The 23917-nt window shown below is 37.4% G+C and overlaps 2 protein-coding genes across 4 annotated transcripts in view; one reads left to right on the top strand and one right to left on the bottom strand.

Moving 5' to 3' along the window:
- LOC112154670 (endosome/lysosome-associated apoptosis and autophagy regulator family member 2) overlaps positions 1–23917 on the bottom strand; it is an 80509-nt gene that overhangs the window by 27043 nt on the left and 29549 nt on the right. The window contains exons 3-4 of one of the 3 annotated variants that reach the window (XM_024285799.2): positions 13536–13567; positions 10672–10744 (exon numbers count right to left, since the gene is read on the bottom strand). The exons of 1 other annotated variant lie outside the window; for it this stretch is intronic. In XM_024285799.2, coding sequence (XP_024141567.1) covers positions 10672–10744; positions 13536–13567 — 105 coding nt within the window. The remainder of the gene's footprint in view (positions 1–10671; positions 10745–13535; positions 13568–23917) is intronic. One more of the 3 variants, XM_024285814.2, reaches the window with a different exon arrangement.
- The window catches only part of nrip2 (nuclear receptor interacting protein 2), a 39032-nt gene that overhangs the window by 1603 nt on the left and 13512 nt on the right, over positions 1–23917 (top strand). The window contains exon 2 of the mRNA XM_024285836.2: positions 20322–20642. Coding sequence (XP_024141604.1) covers positions 20322–20642 — 321 coding nt within the window. The remainder of the gene's footprint in view (positions 1–20321; positions 20643–23917) is intronic.

Below are 23917 nucleotides of genomic sequence, written 5' to 3'. Positions count from 1 at the left end.
ATAGAATTCCAGCCAGACACAAACCGCAATTATCAATTTGTCCTTCATGATCAATTTTCAAAAAGGTGCTACCTATTCGTCACTACCAAATCCGAGTCCCTGATTGGTCAAAGTTCAACTGGTTTAACTTTTGAAGTGCGTTCATAGACTGTATATTCACTGGACAGCTTGACCCCTCCCCCCTTGAATTTCAAACAGGAAGTTTGGAAAATCCCATTGACTTCTATAGAGAAACAGCTGTTCCTCAGTCAATCTATTAGTCAGAATAACCATTCTTGATCTGATACTTTTTTCCCCAACATCTTCTTGCTACATCCTACTTTTTTATTTAAATATATTTTTTCTTTATTGGAAGTTATTCAAGTTCTAAACTGACCAATCAGATGCCTCGGTAAAAGCATGTGGTGCCTGCTGGCCCCACCTCCAAGGCTTGATTGACAGATTCTACTAAGTGGAAGGGGTGTGGACTTTGAACAAGATAACTCATGACTGGCAACTGTAGTTACCATAGAAACGTGACAGACCAATCAGTGTCGTTTGGCTCCAAACTCGCGGAAAAATTCATTTTGCTGGAGCCAGAAGTGAAGCACTTTCTGCAGTTGATGTCACACTTGCTTCATCCATTAATTATAAAATCTACGTTTGAGTCCATAAACAGACTGAAAAACTTGCGTAGCAACGCATGAACATGAGAGTTTTAAAAGCGGAAGTCCAAAAGGCGCATTTACATGTATTTACATAGACTTTTTACTGGTAATGTGCATTTTGAAGACTGAAGTGAACGTAGCATTACGAAAGACTGTGGAAGTCTATCCCTGCTATGGTTTTCTTTGTCAGTTTTAGTGAAAAATCACAGCTTTGTTGCTATTTTCTTACATATATTTGAAACTTGAGTGAATGTGACTGTGAAACGAATGTTTTTAGACGAATAAAAAGCTGAAAAATTAACAAAATTAGGAAAGATCATTCATTTTATTTGATGGAAAAATGGTCAATACTGCCTTTCAATCTGCCAAACAAAAAGAAAGCAACGAGCATTCTGATAAATATTTAATAAATTATAATTATATGTTAAAAAGATATATATTTTTTTCTCCATCCTGATAAGTATCCAACATAAAAATCACTTTTATAAAAGCTGTTGAACAAAGTGAAGCTTAATAAAACACGGTGACATGTCTGAGTGGCAGAAAATCTTTAGTTATAAATAAAGAAACCCTGGAATACTGTGGAACCTTTCAGGAGTGACTGAAAGACTAAAATGACCAAGAGAAGGGATCCAGGAGGTCACAAAAGAGGAAGACCAAACGTAGCTCCACTCAGTTTAGCTCAGATTGTGATTCAAGAGTCAAAGAGGAACTATGTGAGTTCAAACAGAGAGACACTGAGGAGTTCGGAGATGTGTTCAACATTTAAAAAGAAACATCTATTCTAGATCAATCTGAACATGTTTGAACGAAAGATCAACTTTCTACATCTGGGCTCTAACAGTAAAGAAAAACTAACACCAAACATGGTGGTGGTAGTGTCATGATGTGGAGAATATTCTCCATCAGTCCAAAACTTTAAGTTCTTCATTTGAACAACAAACAAAGCAGCAGATCCACCTCAGATATGAACAACCTGAAGGTTCTGCAGTGGTTCAGCCCAAATCTGGACAAAAAATGACTAAGATATTTGTTTATGAATCTAAACAATGGGTAGACACCAGAATTACAGGGAAAATATAACCTTAACAAGGATTATTAATATAATTTATCCCACTTTGGCAGGCCAGATGAAATAGTTTAACGGGCCACATATGGCCCCCGGGTTTTAGTTTGCCCACAAATGGGGTACGTTATAAAACTTTTTGCTTCCCTTCAGCAAGATTATGAGATTTTGTGTAAATAGTTTTGCACAAACAAAAAAAAAATCAATATCAAGAGCTAATGCAATGCAAAACGGATGCTAAAGAAGTTTTTTTAAATTTAGCAGAAAATGTGGGTATTAAGAGTCTGGCAGACGCCAGTACATCCCAGTGATATTTGCAGAGCTCTGCCAGTGCTGCTTCACGGTGCCAGAGTGACTGCCGAGGTTCTTCAAGAGCTCAGGGGATTCTGGGAAAGCAGCCGTCAACCCAAAAAGCTGTCAGAGGAGGAAAACTGGAGGTTATTAGAGGGAGTTCCTCCAGGTGTTCAGAACCGCTTCACTTTAGATGCTTTCTGAGGAGGTTCTGTTCTGGAAGTCTGACCTGAGTGTTCGTGTCAGGCAGAGCACAGCCGCCTGGAACCGCCTTTGACAGGCCTGTCAGCAGATTTCTTAACCACCAATCTTCTGGAGATTCACTGCTTTATGTTAACTCAATTTATGTAGCTATAAAAGTAGAATTAAACTAGAAAAACACATTCGCCTCTAATCTTGATTTTTTAATTTTACAGCTTGATGATTAGAAATCATCAAACAAATGTAATTATTTTCCCCGAACAGCTCAAGTGAAGGTAAAATGCATTTTCCAAATGATGATTAAATTATTTAGGCAAAAACAGCTCAAACCTGCTGTTCTGGAAAATGACTTGGTACCTTTAATATGCATGTTCTCTTTGTGGAGCCTTTCTTCAGGCTTGATCTCCATTAGCCCAGTGTCAGAAAAAGGCTGTTCTTCCTTGCTTTAAAGACCCACTCCAATGAAAACTGTGTTTTTAACACGTTCTTGTGGCATTTTTCTTATGATGAATGATATCAGTGAAAGAATTTAAGGTTAAAACTGCATTTTTTTTAGTATTTTTTATTCAAATCGTGTTGGATCAGCAGCAGATGAAAACCAGAGGCTTGAAAATCTCAGGTTTTCTCCCTCCTTCACTTCCAGACGAATAGATCCATTAATGTTCTTGTCAAAGCTGGCATCTTGCTCAAAACTGTACATCTGAATATCTCTGATATTCCTCGCTTTTTTTTTTTGCTACGCTAATGTTAGCTTGGGCTTGTGAGGTGCTATAAGCTAGCGAGAGAGAGGACAAATCTAAATTTTCTCTCTACTTCTCCCTACTCCTACATTTAGCCCTTCTAACGGATAGTGTTTTCAAATGCGGACGTTACTCTTACTTGATGACGTCATCAATAGCCACCGGTCAGCTACATTAGCGAGGAGCTGCTAGCGCTCGGAAATACAATAACATGCTAAAACAAAAAGTCCTTACTTAAATATGAATGTAAACTTGTGTGCGTCAGAGGACACTCACGTGAAGAACAGCTCTTCTCCTCTGCAGCACAGCTCGCCCTACAGGCGAAGGGATACAGAACTCAAAGTCTCTACCCTTAAAATGCCATTTCATGACATTTTAAGATCATAGACCAATCGGGGAACTTGCAAAAAAAATTGTTTGCGCATATTTTTTTTTCTATGGGCATGCTGCAGGTGTCAGGTCATAGCAAACACTAAACTACTTCTAGCTGTTGTAGTTTTTTTGTGATACAGATTCCGCCATTAAAAAGCCACATGGCGTAAGTAAGCGGTGATTGGTCCGGGTTGGTCTGAGTCACAGTTTCTATGACAACCATTCTTACCAATCAGGAGTGAGCTTGTTGGTAGGCCACACCCTCACTACTTGAAAGCGGGCTACACAAAATCTGTCAATCGATTTGAGCATGGGGAACAGTAGGCTCCACCCACTTTTATTTAGGCATCTGATTGGTCAGTTTAGAACTTGAATTACATACTTTGGAAAATGGTTGATGTCATATTTGGCATTTGAAAAAATTTAAAAGCAAGGGCAATGGATGGACCTAAACGACACTTACATCATAGTCTTTTATAAGTTATGGAGTCATGGGGGAATTTGGACAAATCGAAAAACTATGGTGGCCCTGAAGTGCAAATCACATAAACAAATCACGCGACACATTTATAGAAAACCAAACAAGATTCCAGGAACTAAAACAGAAAAAAATAAATCAAATGCTAAAAACGAAACAAGAAATTGTAGTTATTATGGGATGTTCCTGGTTTGATGATGATATCCAGTATTATTTCTGAATAATAATACATTTTTCAGGATTCTCATTGTTGTGTTTTGTTTTTTAACATTTTATTTTGTTTTATGAAAAGTTTTTTGTTGTTTTTTACAATTTAGTTTTCTAGAATGTATTGATATTTAGTTGTTGTTTTGGTTTTGTAATTGTCATGATATTTAATACATTTTTGCGTTGAATGATTTGTTGATGTGATTTGAACTTCAGGGCTACCGTAGAAAACCCATCACTCCACTTCTCTTTAAAGGCGTTTCTGTGTAAAAGGGAGCCTTTTACTGGAAACTGTTTAGTCAAATGTGTTCTAATGCTGCTTTTAAGATAACATTTACAATGGAGTTAATGGAGTTGTGACTTAAAAAAGAGCAAATATTTATCATAAAATACCCTATTATGGCAATCTAGATCCATGCTCAGTTTATAAAAAATAGAAATTTCCTTTTGTACTAAAAGGTTTGATGCTGCAGTCTGTGTTGAAGTAAAAACCTTTTTTAAATGTGTATTCTAGATGTAAGTATAGAATATTTGAGAAGAGTCACAGGGATTTTTAATGTGGCAGCTCCAGAGCCAATTACTTTTCTGAAGCTTTCCACATACATCTAACCCCAATTCAGCAGCGATGATTGAATCTGAGATAAATAAATGAAGCTCTGTGGCAGTAATCCACAGTTACACGGTAAATAAAAGAGTATTTGTTGGTGAAACCTCGTCCTCCTCTCAGCTGGCTTGTCCAATCGAGTTTGTAATTCAGCAGCGGAGTCGTTATGTAAGAGTGAGTTTGTTGTGCTGCTCTTTAGCCGGAGGTGTTCTCGCTCTCAGGAGCAGCAGCATCACTTCAGCCATGTTGTGCTGTGAAGTCAAGGTAGCAGTAAGCAGGAAAAGGGCAAACCCCATTTCTCTCCCAGCCGAGTGCTGGAGGAGAACAGGGGGAACGGGTGGAGAAGGGGTCGGTGAGGACGTCCGGCGCCGTGCTTCATGCAGCTCAGTGTGCAGAAAGAATTTAGGCTCGAATGCGTTTTAGAGACATCTGAGCAGAAATTTCACCAACACCTGAGCCCAGCGTGACCCAGATGGAGTGTGACCTTCCACTCTCTGCTACAACAGGAGACGTAACAGCATCCAATCATCGCTTTCAGCTTCACACATGATCTCAGTTTGGAGGACAAAGATCCCTGTTCTCCTATTAGTGTCCACATAACGTTCAGACCAGGTTTCCAGCTTTCGTTTTTCTGTGTACCTCCACAATTTTTTGGGTCATACCTACTGACTGTACAGGAGATCTGGACTAAGTGACCTTGGATTCCAAACATTCTTGATAATCCTCTTTTTTTATAATACTCTATTTAAAATATAAAGTGACCAATCAAATGCCTCAGAAAAAAGTAGGTGGAACCTGCTGGTCCTCCCACCCAACATTCAAAAACCTTTGACATTGTGGTTATTCTAGAAAGGTGGACTGTAACTCTGACCTGCTTACCAACATAATTTGGCTCCAACATGACGGGAATTTATATAGCAAAAAAAAGTATGCTAAATTGACAAAATTTGGCTGGAACCAGAAGTAAACCATTTTCTATGAGTGACATCACGCTTGGTCCAGTTCTCAAACACAGTAAACTGTCAAACCATGTGAACAACACAAAAGAACAAATGGTCAAATTAAAAAATGCTCTTATTGGAATAACTAGAATTTTATTCTAGTTCCCACAATCGGAAAATTGATTTAAATCCCTTAACAAAACAGTATTTTTTTTTTTAAACTTTTATCCATTTTCTTTTGAACTCAGACTTCAGTTCTATGAGTGTTTTTGCAATTACGCAAACGCAGCTGACCTGTAGCATGTCAGTCAGTTCTTTTTTTTCTTTTTTTTCCCTCTAAGTGTTACTAACAAGGTTGGGAGTTAGCGTAGTCTAAGTAACGTTTGTTTTAGTGGTGTCACTGTTGCAAACAAGGTTTTGAGTAACAGGTTTTGTAAATTTGCTAATGTGGCTAACGATTCTAGCGTGGTTCACATGCAGCATGTCGCATTGTTTTTTTGCTTTTTTTGTGTTACTAAAAAAGTTGGAAACTAGCATTGTCAGTAAACTTTTTTTGAGCGGTATCCCTTTTTTGCTGTGTTACAAAAAAGGTTGGGAGTTACAGGTTTAGTAAATTTGCTTACACTTCTAACAGAGCTAACATGTAGCGTGTCAGACTGGTTTGTTTTACGTTACCAAAAATGTTGTGAGTTAGCGTAGTCGCAGTGGCGTTTGTTTTAGTAGTATCAGTCTGATTTGTATGTGAGGCAAAGAAAGTTGGGAGTTACAAGTTTGTAAATTAGCCAACATGGCTAATGCTTCTAATGTAGCTAACATGGCTAACGGGACCTAATATAGCTAACGCTTCTAACGTGGTCAACATGCAGCATGTCTGATGTTTTTTTTACGAGTTACTGAAAAGGTTGGAAGTTAGCATAATCACAGTAAAGTTTATGTATTAATTTAGTATATCATATATATATGTATGTATTTGTAATGTGTTGCAAACAAAGTTGGTAATTACAGGTCTAGTAAATTTGCTAACATTTCTAACGTAGCTACAGCTTCTAACATGTCACAAACTGCCTATTTTTTACTTGTTAGTAAAAAGATTGGAAATTAGCGTAGTCGCAATAACATTCGTTTTAGCCGTATCAGTTTTGTGTGTGTGTGTGTTGCAAACATGGCAGGAGTTACAGGTTTGTAAATTTGCTAACACTTGTAACGTGGTTAACATGTAGTATGTCAGGCTGTTTTTATTTGCCATGTTAAATCAAATGTTGGGAATTAGCCAACATTTAGCTAACACTAATATGGCTAACACTTCTAAAATGGCTAATGCTTTTAACAAGGCTAATGCGGCTAACGCTTTTAACACTGTTATTGTTTCTAACGAAGCTAACATGTAGCGAGCCGGACAGTTTTTTTTTCCATGTTACTAAAAATGTTGGAAGTTAGCATTGTCACAGTTATGTTCGTTTTAGTGCCATCAGTCTGATTTTTATGTGTTGCAAACAAGGTTAGGAGTTACATATTTTGTAAATTCACCAACATGGCTAACGCTTCTAATGAAACTAATGTAGCTGATGCTTCAAATGCGGCTAACTCCTCTAAAGCGGCTAATGCTTTTAATGTGGCTAATATGTAGCATGTCTGACAGTTTTTTTTTTTTAACATGTTACTAAAAAGGTTTGTGGTTAGCATAATTCCAGTAATGTTTGTTTTAGAGGTATCAGTCAGTTTTTTATACATATTAATACAATACAATAGTCTTTCCAACAATCTTAAAAGTTAAGTTCACCCATCTCTGATATGAGCGCAGTCATTTCTGTCAGAAAGATTTGGCTTTTTACCAAATCTTGTTTTTGCTGGAGGTTAAAGAAACACCTGAGCGGTACAAAGCAAACACAACAATGTCACATCAAGCGTTTATGTAACCTCCGGGGAATCTTGCACCAAAACCTACCGTGTTAAATTATCTCTATTATTAGCTCCAGGACAATTAGAAGGCCTGAAGATGTTTCTGTCATCTGGAACTATGGATGGGCGGTGACACTCCCCCAGCTGCCTCCCTTGGAGGAAGACAGGAAGCTAAAAATACCCCGTAACAACAAAAAGGACAAAACAACCCCACAACAGAGGGGACTGGATGAGAAAAACAGGCACCTTTTGGGGTTTTATTGCAGGTTTTTTTCCTTATGTTGTTTTGAAATCAAACATTTTTTAATATTTTTACACATTTTTTATTATTCTAAGCACAACCTCAGAGAATTCTGTCAATGATTTCAATTCCACAACTTGCAGAAATGAAGAAAAACTCTGCAGCAGCATCGCCATGTTTTGTAGCAAGATGTATCCATAACTTTAACTGAATTTAGGATTATCAGATGAGATTGAGATGTAATATTTTTGCATCTGTAGTGTATGTCATAACACAGATTTGGTTGTTTGGTTAATTGAAACGCAGGATGTCTGGAAACAATGCAGAGAAGGGTAAATAAGAATGAAGACGAAGCAAAAGGGGCATCTGGGCAGCAGATGTGAAGCTGCTGGAGCCTCCTGGTCGCTGTCAGAAGAAGTCAGTCACTGGAAACCTCCATCAAACGTAGAAAGAGGCCATTCGAAAGCTCCTGTGGCCAGCTGGATGAGAGACACGAGCTGGTTGCAGTCAGATAATTAGTCCGCTTGGCAATCAGCCTCTAATCTGACTCACAGGGGGAGAAATACAGAGGAAAGAAGCCGAGCCAAAGAGGCTGAAAGTGCGAGGAAGAGGAGGATGAGGAGCGGTGTTGTCACATTGACAGACTTAGACCGGTTTGGGCTGGTTGGAGATCAGGAGAAATCAGCCACAGAACACGTCTGAATGAACTCGGGGGAGCGGTGTGTGGGTGAAGCAGTCAACAGGTGTCAGCCTGAACCGATCACACCTTTCCACACAGCTGAGGCTGAGAAGACGACAAATGAAGGCAACAAAGGGCCAGTCTGAAGAAAATACTCAAATCAAATGATCCTGATAGTAAGACCATTTTTAAAAGTGATAAAATCTTGAATTTATTAATAAAATAACCAGTTTTAATCCCATATTACAGCTAATGAAGTCAATGCGTCCCTTTGTGCTGTATGCAAATGTGTCTTTTTATGTTTAATAATGTAATAAAACAACATCCTTTTTATTTTATTTATTTTCTAATCAACGTAGGAATTAAAATCTTAAGTAGGTTTGGTAATTCTATGTGTTCTAAGTGCTTCTAAGTCAGTATGGCAGAAATGCACTAGGAGGATTATCATTTCTTCTGCTTAAATATTTGTTGCTATGGCAACAGCATAAAAATGTATCAAAAGTCTCAGTGACATGCAGTCATACAGTGGGTGGGGTTTTGGGTCGTCCAGACCCGTGGAGGGTCACATCTTTTAAGCTGCGTCGTGCAGTTCCTTTGAGGCTCACACATCCACCTTAAGGAATGTCATGAAACTGGAGCCATCGATCGTCTATCCATCGTGCTATCGAGTATTGTGAAGTATTCCTAAAGGCCGTGTCACACTGTCGAAACGTACATTTTGCATATTGTCAGTTATTTGTAAAACATGCGCAGACCAGGGGAATCTGACTGTTTAATAAAGACAAAGCATCGCGGGAGCTGACGCAATGTTATTTGAATTTTCAAAAAAAAAAAGAAAAAAAAGGAAAAAGCTGTCAGTACTAGCTACAAATTTTAATTTCTCCAAGGGATTTCAATTTATCACCTCCTAACTCCTCGAGCATCATTGGGTAGCTACTTGGGGAAAAATATAAATGCAAATTAAGTTTGTAAATTTTGAATGGTGTTAGAATGGCAAGCTTGCAAAAGTGGCATTCCCCTGTCTCTCGTAAATTTTCTTTTACCAGAATATTGCGATAATTCAATACATGAATTGTTGGCTTAAGCTGAATGAAATATGACATACAATATGAACATTTTAAGAATGTGGGTGTGGTTAACAAAAAAAAATCTTTGTTGCAAAGGAAATCAAAAAATGTACTTTAGCTGATTCTTTTAAAAATGACAGAACTGTTCGTCACCCAAAGGCGACCAAAAAAGAAAATGGTTGCTATGGAGATGAAAACCCAAAGTGGCGTTCCCTATTTCTCGTATATTTTTTTTATTAGAATATTGCGATAATGCAGTACATTAATTGTTGGCTTAAGCTGAATGAAAAAATATGGCATATAATATGTACATATTAGGAATTTGGGGGTGGTTGACAAAAAAAACTTTGTTGCTAAGGAAATCCAAAAATTTACTTTTGCTGATTCTTCTATAAAGGACATAGAAATGTTCGTCACCTCCAGGCGACCAAAAAATAAAATTGTTGCTATGGAGATAAAACCAATAACAAGCTGTTATTTTGAAAAAAAGTGTTGTTTTTTATGAATTTGTCATCTGCAGCTTTGACCAGGGGGGCAGGGACAGAAGGGGGATGGGTGTGTAGCAGGAAACAGATTGTTTCGTGTTGTAGCTTTAGAGCTGTCGACAGCTCATCCCAGCTTGTTCACACCTGCTGCTCAGGTAGAAAGGTAAATAGATTCTGGTTTAAAATGGTAAAATGTACATTGCAGGTCTCCAATTCACAGTTAAAGCTAGTTCCTCTGAGGTTGTTTCAGTTCCATTTTCATAAGCAGCTAAGAAGAGGAAAAGACGAAGAACAGAACATCTTGACTGCATCACTTTAAAAGCCCTGAAGAAAAGCAGATCACCAAAGTCCAGCGAATATTAATATGAATCTATTTTTGGGACCGAGCTGTTTTCATTCAAATTCATGAGACTAAAGCCACTGGAAGGCCGTAGCACGGAGTTTACGGTTTACAAACTGTCAGTCTGCTAACAAGCTGTCGGGAGAAGGAGGTGATAAGCCTTCCGCAAGCTCTCGTTAGATCGCATGGGAGGAAATTGGTCACACATGACAGCTTATGGTGAGACTTCTTCACATGAGCTGATGACACTGGAGCTCCCTCAGATAGCAGAGAAGGAGCGCTGATACAGAACCTAAAGCTAATCACTGTTTTGGATGCTACTTTTTTTCCACTGTTACATGTAGAGGGTGTAAATGTTGTTTTGTTTGCTGTTTGGATTTTTGGAAACTGCCTGGAATGTCACGACCACTCACCATCATTATCTGTGTAATAAAGCTGATTCCTGTGGACCAACAGCTGGTGATGCAAATCCTCCAGCTGGAGTCCCTGCAGATGAAAAAGACGGAGTGAAAATGGAGATGACGGTAATTTAAGAAGCAATATTTTTAGTCTGGACGGTTTTGTTGAATAGATCTGAGGGAGGCACATCCTCAATAAAAATGAGTGTTTACCTTAGGAGGGAGAAATCATGAAAAGATGAGAATTGAAAGGACAGGCGTTCAGTCTGCTGGGCTCTGTCCAGGTCACTGTGTTTCATGGTCTGTTAGGTTTTGTCTTCTGAAATTGGAGTCATTTTTTTCTCCAAAAAGTACATTTGGATGTATTTTGATTCTGTAGTTGTAAAAAAATATGGTTTGGTAAGTGTTTGGTCTTGTTCATACGGTGGCCCTGAAGCTCAAATCGAATCAACAAATCATATATATATATATATATATATATATATATATATATATATATATATATATATATATATATATATATATATACATTTTAGAAATTTAAAACAAAATTCCAGAAAATAAAAGACAAAAAAAGATAGGAAAACAAAAAAAAAAGTTTAGAATCACCAAAGTTTGGCCACGGCTGCAGCTAGAAGCTTAAAGAAATGTATTTGTGCAGAAGATTTTGCCAGGCCAAATAACTTCCTGTTGTCAGAAACATGCAGATCCAAGTACAGCAGGTTTATTTGGTACAGATAGGCGTGACGCACAGCTAAAAGTCCACAAAGCTAAATCAGGGTCAGGTAAGCAGAGGTCAAGCACAAGCATGATAGCATCAGAAAACAACCAGAGTGGTCAGGGTCCAGGGGAGGGTCAGTTCAGGCGACAGACGAAGCAGGATCAGATTAAACAGAAGATCAAGTCAGGCTGAGAACGCTCAGTGATGGAGGCAGAGTGGCACAAACAAGACTTCGCATTGAGCAGAGCTCGGCGCTCAGACTAAATACTGCTGGGAGTGATTACAGGGATGGGAACAAGCTGTGGGGCTCCTGGAAGTGACAGCAGAGGCTGATGGGAAGTGAAGTGTGGAGAACCAGGAAGTGCTAGAACTCAGGAGATAGTTCCCGCTGAAGGCCAGAGGGGGAGACAGAGGACTGATTCATGAAACCTGTTGAGATACTTCTTATTTTACTTAATTTTTAGTATTTTATTTTGATTTCAGGAAATTATTTTTGCATTCTTAATTGTCTCATGTTTATTCATCTTTTACATGCATTTGCATTGAGTGATCTGTTGGTGTGATTTGAACTTCAGGGCCACTGTAGGTTCATATTCTGGTAGGGTGTGTTTTCTTTTTTTTTATTTGATGACTTCCTGTGAGTATTTATAGTACACCTGTTATTCATTGGCTCCTGAAAGTCTACATTTATGTTAACCAAGATCTAAGTTTTACTGAACATTTTGCAATTGTTGCAGCTTCAGATGTGTTTTGTAAAGCTTTGCTTTTGAAAAACTAAAATACAGTTTTTGGGCTAAATTTCTTCATATTACATCAGAATACTCCTTGATGTTTTAAGCAGATATTTTCAAAACTCAAGAAACTGGTGGAAAAACCTTTCATGAGGGTATAGGTAGCCCTACACATAAGTGTTTCATGTCTGCTGTAGCTTCTTTTTGCTTTGTTTTTGTGTCCATCTCAGCTCAATGCATGTTTTTGATTTGTCTACATTGTACCTCAACAGCAGTACCATTTCTAATGAGCTAGCTTTCTATTTCAGATCAGACCTCTACTGTAAACCTGAATAAAAACCAAAGAGCAAGCCCAAATTCAGCGCTTCTAAAAATACAGAATTAAGTCGGTCTTCCTATGAACTTAAACTCATGCAGCGACAGAAGCAGTAAACACAATTTACTCCATCGCTGACCTCTTAGCAGCGAGGGCCACTCATCAGGAGACGTTAAGAAGCTAATAGCTGCATTAAGCTCAATCAGATGAAGTCTCCTTCTGTGGGGTCTGATGACGACATTTACCCAGACTTAATAAGAAACTTCATTAAAAAGATATTTTCTGAGCTTTTGCCGAGCAGAATGCTTTTTTTATTTCTTAACTAAGTGGTGTTTTTGTGAAGACAAGTCCTGTCAGAGACGTCTCACTAGGTTTTCCTTTTTCTCACAGCAGAAACTAAATAGCCTGAAAAAGCCTCATTAACAACTCACATGTTTTATACCACTCTGACCCTTTAACATATTTGTTTAATTTAGACAGTTTGTTGAGTGTTTCAGTAAAAAAGGAGCTTAAAGAGAAAATGGTTTAACACCAAGCTTAGTGCAGAAAACAACAACATTAACAGTACTTAGAGTAAATTTAGCCAAAAAATGAGAAAGATGCCTAAAAAAAATGTTTCTAACATTGCTAAATTAACAGCTAAATGAATTGTAATAGTTTTAAAGGTAAGGAAAACAGCAAGAAAAACAGAAATGCTAATTTCAATTAAAAAAACACGTTTACAGCAAGAATAATTATAGTAAAATAAAAAGAAAGGACTAAACATGCTATGCCTCAGTACATGCTAAAAATGTTCACCTGCTCATGGCTACAATAGCTAAACAAACCTACAAAACTAGCTTGAATACAAAAATTAGATCAAAGCTTCAGAGCTAGAAATGTAATCAAGAATATTAGCCACAGAGTTTGCAAGAGAAAACACAAAAACAAATGCTAAAAAATGCTAAAAACATGCTAAACGTGAGAAAACTGGAGATGCTAGCGAAAAGTGAAAAATGCTAAATTAGCTGCTAACAACTGCATCAAATATCCTACAAAAATTTTAAAATGCTATATTAACTATACAGCTAACTGCGTTTTGTCCAACAAAATGTAAAAAATGCTAACTCACCTGCTATCAATGGCATCAAATGTCAAACAAAACTAAAACAGAAAAAAAAGAGGGATTAGCTGCTACTTGTTGCATTTTGTCCAACAAAATGTGAAAAATGCTAAATTAGCTGCGGACAACAGCATCAAATGTCAAACAAAAATATGAAAAATGCTAAATTAGCATACTCTATCTGTATTTTGTCCAAAATGTGAAAATAGCTAAAATCAAATGTGCAACAAAACGTAAAAAAAAGATGCTGAATTAGCTGCTACTAATTGCATTTTATCTAACAAAATATGAAAAATGCTCAATTGTCTGCAAAGAACTGCATTAAATGTTGAAAATGTAAAAAAATGCCTAATTAGCAGCTGATAACTTAACAAAATGTTCAGTAAAAATGTAAAGGAAAAAAAAATTAGCCTAATGCATAACATGCTGGTAACTGCATTACATTTTTCAGCAAAAGTGTAAAATTACTCAATTAGCCGTTCACAATGGCATCAAATTTCCAGAAAAAATATGAATAATGCTAAATTACCCACTAACAACTTCACACAATCTCCAATAAAAATTTGAAAAATGCTACATAACTGTTGAATTTTAAGTGAATTTTTTTTGTATTTTACAGAAAAACTAAAATGCTAAAAACGTCATTAAACTCTGAAAATGGCAAAAAAAGTTATAAATAATTAAAATAGTTATAGGTCGTAATGATCAATATTTCAATAAAAAAAGCAGGATTGTGTGAACATTGATAAACATCTAGCAAAGAATTAAAATTTGGTTGACAATTATTATATTTAATGGATTCAACCAATTAATTTATAATTTAACATATTCATATATTTTTATACATACAAAACAAACCAACAAATCAAAAATTTCAGAACAGCCTGAATAAGAGAACAAAAATATTAGTTTATTCAAGTCACATAGCTGATAGTATGGTAAAGTAAGGAACTTTTAAAGCTGAATTAATGCCATAAATAAAAGTGGAAAAGCCTATTTGTATGGAAAATATCCCTCTTATATGGGAAAATGAGGGCAAAGATGGAAGAACATCTATAGAAATCTTCCCTGGTAGAGAGGAAAGACGGTGAAGTGTCAGAAAATGACATGTAATAGAATCAAATCAAAAGGAAGAGTACTCGGAGAAACTGTCAAAAACTACAAAATAGAAGAAATCAGGAGTAGAAGAAAGGATGACACAAACAAAGGGCAGTGAAAGTAGAGATGAGAAGGAGGAAAATGGGAGACCAAAACCAAAGGAGTTAAAAGGAGAAGTGCAAAGAGGAGACAGGGCAGTCATCAGCTCCTTCAGCCTCAGTTGGAGTCCAGGCAGAAGTGAAATGAAAAATCGAACCTGGGGACATGGGGGGCGATTACCGACTCCAAGAGCTGCTGTTTTGCAGCCTGACTCACACACGTCTCCGAATACAAATAATCTACCCAAACCTCCTTTTATTTAGCATATTTAATCAAATGCTGAGTGTTCAGCAGTATGTGGGATGTTGAATTCTGCCTCATGCAGATGCTCGACTTAAAGGAGGCGGGAAAACATAACGGCCGATTAGAGAGGCCACTGAGAATCAGACATGGGCAGGCATGAGATCACATTATTAAACCGTGTTAAGGTTACACATCTCCCAGGCTCTGACACCCTCTCCTATTTGCTTTCCAGTCCTGCTGGTCTTCATTTAAATTCCAGTCAGGATTATTATAAATTCATAATCTTTCACTTCTGCTCGAATGTTAATCAAATATAAAACCAATAGTGTGCAAGAAAGTGGACACGAAAGCATCAGCGTCGATATTACTTATCCCACTATATCAATATAATTATAGCTGTTGAAGTTAGTCCTTCATAGACACAGTAAAATGATTACCTTCTTTATAAAAACACTAATAGATAACAAATATAACAGATTTCCAAGAGAGAATTTAAAAAAACTTTTTTTTAAAAAGCCTAAATTAGCCAAAAGAGCAAGCGCGTAGCTGAAATGTTGGCTAAACTCCAAAACAGCCTAAAAAATCTTAGTAAATGCCAAAATAATAAAAAAAAAACAAAACGTCGGAATGCCAATTTTTTAAAATGTTAAAACGGTAACTTTTTTCCATAATTATGAATAACAAAAATAATATTATTAATTAAATAAACCAACTTAAACTTTAGACAACTTTCAATATTTTACTCTCCGTAAAATATAGTTTGTCAAAATTATATAATCTAGAAATAAACGCAAGATAACAGCCATTTATAACAATAAAAATATACAATAAAATAAAATGATCTGGAGGACCGGATATAATTACCCAGAGGGCCGGATCCGGCCCCTGGGCCTTGACTGTGACACATGTGCCCCAGGCCATCTGCTGGAGAGAGCGCTGAATCCCAATGATTATATATTAATGTTTTTTTTCTTTTTATTTTGTAAACAGTTCGACTCACCACTCATTGCATGCAAAAATTTAAAAGTTACTATTAAGAAACATTGCTTAACTTTGTCTAGTGCAAGATCCCGCAAGATTACCAAGATCTCTTTTCGCCAAAGGCACCATGCAGCTCAAGGCTGGGCCTGAGCGCGGGGTTAAGAACCTCATAACTTTATGATTCTTTGCAGACAAACAGTACAATTAACTATTAGTGACAATACAGTAAATTTGACTGTATATGAGAACTGGACTGAGTGAGAGTGAGATCACTCACAGAAAATGGCTTACATACATTCTTTGGCCACGTTGGAGTCAAAGGTCGTCAGTGGGCAGTGCTAGGTCCGAGTCCATGTTGTTTTTTTTTTTTTTTTTTTTTAATGGCATCCACTCTGGCCAATCAGGAGTGAGCTTGATGGAAGGCCACACCCCAACCACTTGAAAGTAAGCTTCACAAAGTCTGTCAAACAAATGTTATGAACGTTGGGGCAAACAGGCTTCACGTACTTTTGAGGCATCTGATTGGCCAGTTTAGAACTTTTCCACTCAATCCAGTTTTCGATGGTGTTTCTGCTAGACTTTTCCAGCTCTCACGTCCTCTATCAGAAATTCGTTTGATCTCTTGAGGTCTTCAACTTCATCATTTGCTGGGCTTTTTCATGTATAAATTAGACTATATTACTCTCCTCAAAGAAAGCAGCAAATTAGGATAAACCAATGTGGTACCAACATGGAGCCCTGTGGGACGCCATACTCAACTCTACTTTATCAGAAAAATAATACTGAAAAAAAAACAAGCAAGTTTCCTTTTGTGTAATGAAAACTTGCTTAGATCCATTTGCAGTTGTGTAGAAACCACAAATGCATTCATCACTGACGTGCAGTGCTAGGGTGCTGTGGTTCATTCATATACAGACTGAAACTGTTATGTTATTTTGTCATTTTGTGGCCAATTTTGCTGCCAGAAGACATGTGTATTGTTAGATATGGAGCAATAATTTGCTCCCACACACGGACCAGTAATTATGATAGATATAACAGCCCACTCTTAACTCACAATAATCAAGTTTTCTAGTGTTGTATTGAACCATACTGGACATCAGTCGAAGTATGTTTTTGTTATTAAAGACTTTTCGTCTTTGCTCCATCTAAGGCTGAAGTGCTTTTCTCTTGATTCTGATAATATTATTTCCACATTTTTCATTGCAACATGTCGCCCATGACTTGCTGTTCTTTGAAAATCCAATTAAATAGCTGCCTGTTCCTCCATAATTGCATTGCTCTTCCACCAGCAATGAATCTTGACGTGGTTTTTCTGGTCATGTAACACCAGCAACCCAATGCAAAGCAAAGCTTTTTGTCTCCTTTCATGGTTTGTGTAAAAATGAAATGCTTCAGTTTAGGTGAAAGAGACTGAAAAACAACATGCTTGACTAAAAAAACAAAACTAAGCTGAAAACTGGATTGGATTTAAAATGGTTAATTTCAAGCAATCAAAGTAAGAATGATTCATAAACAAGACAGCCAACAGAGACATATCAAACGTAGGTTAATTAAGCATAAAATTGATTGGACAATACTCATGTTTACCAAGTAATTAATTCAATTATTACTCTCACTTATAAAAAAAAAACATACTTGTTTTTGTTTATAGAAAATGACACAATGAAACTATTTACTATTAAAATTGTTACAAGAAGTAAAGTATGCTTGAAAGGGAGTGGGCGGAAGTGAACTTACATAATACCACCCCTGCTCTGCCTTAATGAAACTGAAAACACAAATGACAAAATTAAATTAGTTTCCAAACTAACTATCTTCCGTGTTCAGATAATTACCACAAACTGTCATGAAACAACCAAAAAAAAAAAATCAAATTTTCAAAAAGTAAATTCTGTTCTGTCATATTTTTCCAATCTCAATCTTTTTGAAAAAAGATTACAACCTAAAAGTTACAGTTACACAGCTACTAAGTACATTTTGAGTATATGGCAGGGATGAAAATATGTTTTACGTCAATATACGTGGAAAAAATGAGAAACGTGGTCTTTTACGTGATATTTCACAGATGTATTATGAATGAACAATTCTAAAACCACAGAAAAATACAAACAAACCATTCATAGAAAACGTAAACCCGCACGTCATTGAATTTCTTCACTTTCACATTCAGAGTACTGGGTAGAAATCACATGGGGTCAGCACCCACTATGGTTTGTTTTAATTAAACAGTCCCCGTCTGCACCAGTTCTAAGTCAGCTGCTAGGTACCAGCCAAGGTAGCCCGCCGGGGAGGGGGGACCCCCGTCAAGGCGGGGAACCCTTGGTGGAAACCGCAGCTGAGGAGATCCATGAGAAGGGCGTCCAGAGTTGCATTCATTCCTCACTGTACCCAACCCCCTCCAGTGACCCGCCTTCTATGTGGTACTGGACACCACCCTTTGAGAGACCCGAACCCCTACCCGGATGAGCTGGTTGGGGGGAATGGGAGACCCCCACCCGCTATGGACCGTAAGGGGGTGTGAAAGATCATCCAATTTTATACCTTTCACACAATAGACGAATGACTAAACAAACTATGCATGATTATTTGCCTTATATGCAATTCGTTAGTAATTAATGTGTCAATTATGTAATTTTAATGCGATATATGTGCCGTATAAAAGATTAGCTTAGATTAGAAATGGTTTATTTTAAGAAACCAAGAGGAAAAAAAAGTAAATTCATGTGCAATACAATCAATCATCAGAGGTTTACATCCATAAAGACATGTCAAACACAGGATAACTAAACATAAAGAGATTGCCTGAAAGGGAGGGCGAGGAAGCAAACTTATATACAATATAAAAGCTGTACATCGGTGGTACGTGTGTGAAAAGACCATTGACGAATGACAAACGCAAGAAACACTTATGAATTACATATATCACACATCATGAAAGACTGAAGTTTCATACGATGCTCAAAATGTACTGAGTGGCTGTTCCTTAAAAAAATAAAAATAAAAAGAGAAAAGAGGATTCTGCCTTCACTTCTTGAAGCCACATAAACATGCACCAGTGAGCCGTCCGTCTGTTTCTGTGGAGACAGACTGACTGACAGCTTATATGTGGAAACTTGAGGAACATGGTGGTTTGGCCAGTACAGCAGTGCTGGATCTGCTGCTGAATCACAAAGGTTGTAAAATATCTGCAGGTTATGAGTCACAAATAAAAAAAACAACAAATGTTTGAGTGGAGAATTGTTGCAAAAGACCATCTTTCTTTATACTCAGCAGGAATTGTGTTGTCTGTGAGCGTAAATGAAAATGGCGAGCTTTAATTTAAAACGGCTCATGTTGTTCAGGCTGTGGAGTTATTTAAAAGGACAGAGTGTTTTTTTAGCATTTAATCACGCACCAACAAATTCCCCGTAGCGATTATGTTCAGGTATTCTCAATGATGTTGGCATGCCTGCAGTTTTTGTTAATCAGCAAGCTAGAAGTGTCCGACGCTTTTTCTCTGTATTGCTAATCAAGTCCAGAAAAAAAGTCATTAATTTTCTTCTCCACGCTCACCTTTGGTTTCAGCCTCATACATACAGATATGTTTTTTTTCTTAGTTCAGGGTGACTCTCACCTTCTATTTTTTTTGCCACCATCTTGGCTTGATAAAACGTTTCTGAACCAAGATTATTTGAAAACTGGACAAGTAGTCGACTCAAACAAACCTGACTGTTTTTACTTCTAGAACTAGTTGCTCACTTTCAAGTGGTGGGGGTGTTGCTTTCCAGCAAGTTCACTCCTGATTGGTGTGAATGGTTCCCATAGAAACGTCGACTCAGACCGACTAGCATTGTGTGGCTCCAACATAGTGACGTCCATATCGCCAAAAAATGTCAACTGAATTGACTTCATTTGCTTGAAGCCAGTAGTAAACCAGTTTTTGATGGATGACGTCACACACGCTTTGTCCAGTTCTCATATACAGTCGATATTCTGCAATAGTGTAATAATAATATCCCCTGGTAATAATCCATCCATGTTACTTCATAAATAATCTGCTCTTGGATTAATAAAGTATTTGAATAGATGTTAAAAATCTGATTGTGGGATTATACAAGTTCAACATTTTCAGTCACTTTCAACCAATTATTTAAAAATAGCTTGAAATAAATTGTCAAAATCAAAGTGGGCTGTTTTCTGAACACAGTGACTTAAGTAATAAATTACTTTAAACTGTAAAGAAGGAGGAAAGCAGACCAAATAGAAACTGTAAGAAATGATAATAAAGTAAAAAAAAAATAAAACTTTAGGTGAACGTGTGATTCTTTATCTTATGACGTGTGAATTCAGAGGGGAAAGTTTCATAATGTGGTCATATTTTTCTCTTCACAGCAACCTCACAGCATCGTCCAGCGCCGCCTGCTGGAGGGAAACATCACCCGGCTGCGTGGGGAGGCCCGGGACCCCAGCTGCAGGGTTCGCTCCCCACTGGCCGACACCAAAGACGGGGGTCCCGTCGACGCCGAGGAAAGGAGTGAGAGCACAGCTGAGGACTCGACGGAGGAGAGGGAGTCCCTGGAGGAGAGCGAGAAGAGCCTCCGATCGGATGAGGAGGACGACAACAGCGAGGCCGGAGCCCGACAGACGACGGCGCAGAAGCCAGAGAGCCCAGACAGCCCGCCCCCCCTCAAAGCTTTAATCATTCACTGCAAGGTACCACAGACGGTCAATCCTCACACGCCTGTCCGATTCACCCACGTTCAACTGCATAGAAACTGCAGATAGAAAAGTCGTCCCATGACTCATCGCTCACAGCCCCTCTTCTGTCAGAGCTTTAAACGCAGAGCTGGACCCAGCAAATGTCTGATAGAATCAAGAAGACTGAGTCACCACGCTCAGCAGTCCAGTGTGCTTAACGTTACCGCACTAGAATGAATTCACTGCAAGTGATGCTCAAAAATAAACACCTGAGTTCAGGACAGAAACCAGACCAGAGAATTCAGAAGAAAAACCACTAACTGACGGGCGTCTGTCGATACAATACATATCTCATAATATGATACATATCACGATATATCACAAGACTGTCCCAAAACAGAATATAACAAAAAGAAAAAACTCCACCTGAACATTAATACATATTTCATTGTAAAAATGGTAACACTTTTTATTTTTATTAAATAACATCATGTCCACATTTTAAATTGGTACAAGTATCGCCAGACATAATATCGCGATATGTCAGCAAATCGATTATCTCCTACACCCCTAACTAAAACACAGATATAATGTACAGTTATGAATTATTTCACAACTCCATTCACAATTCAATTCATATCATAATCCGTGGTTGACGATACGATTCATTGCTGAAATTAGTTAATTTTTAACGATCTATTTGATCCACACCTTCAGACATGATCCACAACTAAACAAGATTCAACCAACTTCGTGGCGATACAATACAGTTCATTTCTGTTATCTAAACCTGCATTTTGGGTCTTTGACTATTTTCTTCTATGTGGTTAAAATAGGTGTGTGATATTAATTTATTCAGGTATTGTTTGAAGTTCTGTAACCACATCCCTCACTGTGGTTCACCTTCAGCCAACCATAACTGACCTGACTTGGTAGAAACAAGCTTGTGCTTGGATGTCTTTTTGCTTGCATCGCATGTACCATATTTTCTACACTACAATCTTAAGCCTTTCAGAGTAAACTATATCCATTCATATATGATCATATATAACCTTTGTCACATTGAAGAACCAGTTATTTATGAAAGACAAGTTATTTTTGTGAGCTCATTTTCCTACCTCACAAATAAGAAGACCTAATCTCTGAGGCTCCGCCTTTCACTCCTTGTGAGTGCCGCCCATTTCATGACGTTTTTTCAGCGTGTTTGCATTCACCCACAAAAACTAACAACATCCGTTTGCAAAGATGGAATCTGCATATTGTGCATTTAAAACGTAAGCGCTTTGGCGATTTGTGGAAAAACGTGTGTGTGTGTATTAGCCTGGGGACGGGCAGAGCAGACTGTTCCTGGAAGGGGCTGTTTCTTCACTTTATGACATCACAATGTGAGGACCAGCTCATTTATGTGAACTGGGAGGGGGTGATGTTCAGAGTGCAGGGTTCTAGAAGAATACTCAGATGATTTAATGGATCAAAATACCACTTTGAGGTAGTTTTTTTTAATGAAAAACCGATATTATGCACACTTAAAACTAAAACAAAAGGGGATTATCCATGGTATAGGCTCTATAACCGATGCTGCTGTTACTCTCAGAACTAGATCAATTTTTGGATCTATATCTGTATTCTTTTTATACCTTAATAACTGAAGGACAGTTTCTAAATATTAAAGAAGCCAAACGATCAGAAACACCATCCAGAAGTAGATCGAGAAAACAAAACTTCAGTCTGGCTGAGGTCAGCAAGAACAGGAAGGTATGACAGTACAAAAACAGAACAAAAATTAAATCTTAGAAACAGTTACATTAAACAAAACACTCATTTTTTCAAGAAACACTAAAAGACAATTTAAAAGCCAGAATATTCTCAAGTGTTCAAATTTTGAAGAAAAATTTGATCATAAAATAAACTAAAGCATTTCCAGCAACCATCAGTTTTTATTATATAGAAAAAACTACACAAGTGAGAAAAACAGACAATGGTGGAAAACTAAACTCTGCTGAGGACACTTGTCATGGTTACCGTGGCAACGCCTTTTTGGGTCAGTGACAGTGCGTTGGGGGGAAGGGACTGACTAAATATTTGTAGAAATAATGTCAAAATCATTGAAAAATATTTAATTTAAAGTGGTTTACGCCCTCATTTTGAAAAATTGTTAGTTTTAGAAAAAATCTGGAGCTTTTAGAGTTTTTTTTTTAAATAATCTGGCTTAAGTTGAGAGTCTGTGATGTTTGGATTCATGTGAAACAGGTTGTAATCTGCATCAGAGCACACAGTCGTCCTTTCATTATCTTCCACTTCCTGTCAGGTCTCTGCTCCAAAAAACATGCCATCAAATATTTATTGAGAGTTAGTAACTGGTTTAATAAATAACCATAAACTGAACCTGGACTCTCATTTGTTCTATTGACCAGTCAGGGAGGTTACGGTGGGGGAAAACGTTCTGTTTGTCCTGATTCTGCATCCATTAAGTAATGTATTTGAAAACAGGAAGAGCAAGGCAGCTTCACGTGCTTCTGGTTGCCTTTGGTGCCTCCATTATTCCAATGACTAATGTGGGCAGAAAGGTCAAACAAAGCCATCACTGCTGGGAATTAAGTTCTTTATCAGTTGCTTTTCCATCAATTATAAAATTGTGCAAATTGGATTTGTAATGAAATAAATTTGCCTAATGGAAACAACAATTTTGAAAAAAGTTTTTGCACTCTGAGGAGTTGGTTTTTGAGGCACATCCAAATTGATATATTTCGCAAAACTGCCATGGAAACACTTTTTCAAACTTAATAAATCCCGTGACCAATACCTTGCCAAGTTCCGGATACCAGATGTAACGTGGCAAAAGAGGTCCTATACCTGAGCCTGTTGTGCGGAATTGTAAAATCAAACCACAATTTCCCTAAATTGCTTAATTCGTAGCAGCTCCCATGTAGCTTCCAGTAATAAGACGCCAACATCTCCCTTGATAGATGACAATGAACGCTAGTGCCGTGACAGAAATGTGAATGTTTCTGCTGTAAATCCAAGTATTGTTCCCGTTCCATTGCCGTGATTTTGAATGGCTTATAGCGTGATAGTTTGTGTTTATTTCCATCATTATGATTTAATGGAAACTGTGTAACTACGAAATTGTGTTTTTACAATATTTCTAGAATTTTGATAAAGTTTTTTTCATATGTATAATGGAAATGCAGCTAATTACGACGGAGTATTAGGGCCACCAAAAAGAAAGAAAAAGTAATATTACGACTTTTTTTCTCGTAAATTTACGACTTTTAATCTCGTAAATTTAC

The sequence above is a fragment of the Oryzias melastigma genome, linkage group LG23 (genome assembly GCF_002922805.2).
Source record: "Oryzias melastigma strain HK-1 linkage group LG23, ASM292280v2, whole genome shotgun sequence".
NCBI classification, from domain to species: Eukaryota; Metazoa; Chordata; class Actinopteri; order Beloniformes; family Adrianichthyidae; genus Oryzias; species Oryzias melastigma.
Note: the sequence above shows the minus strand (reverse complement) of the source record. Positions and strands in the feature narration are given on the sequence as shown.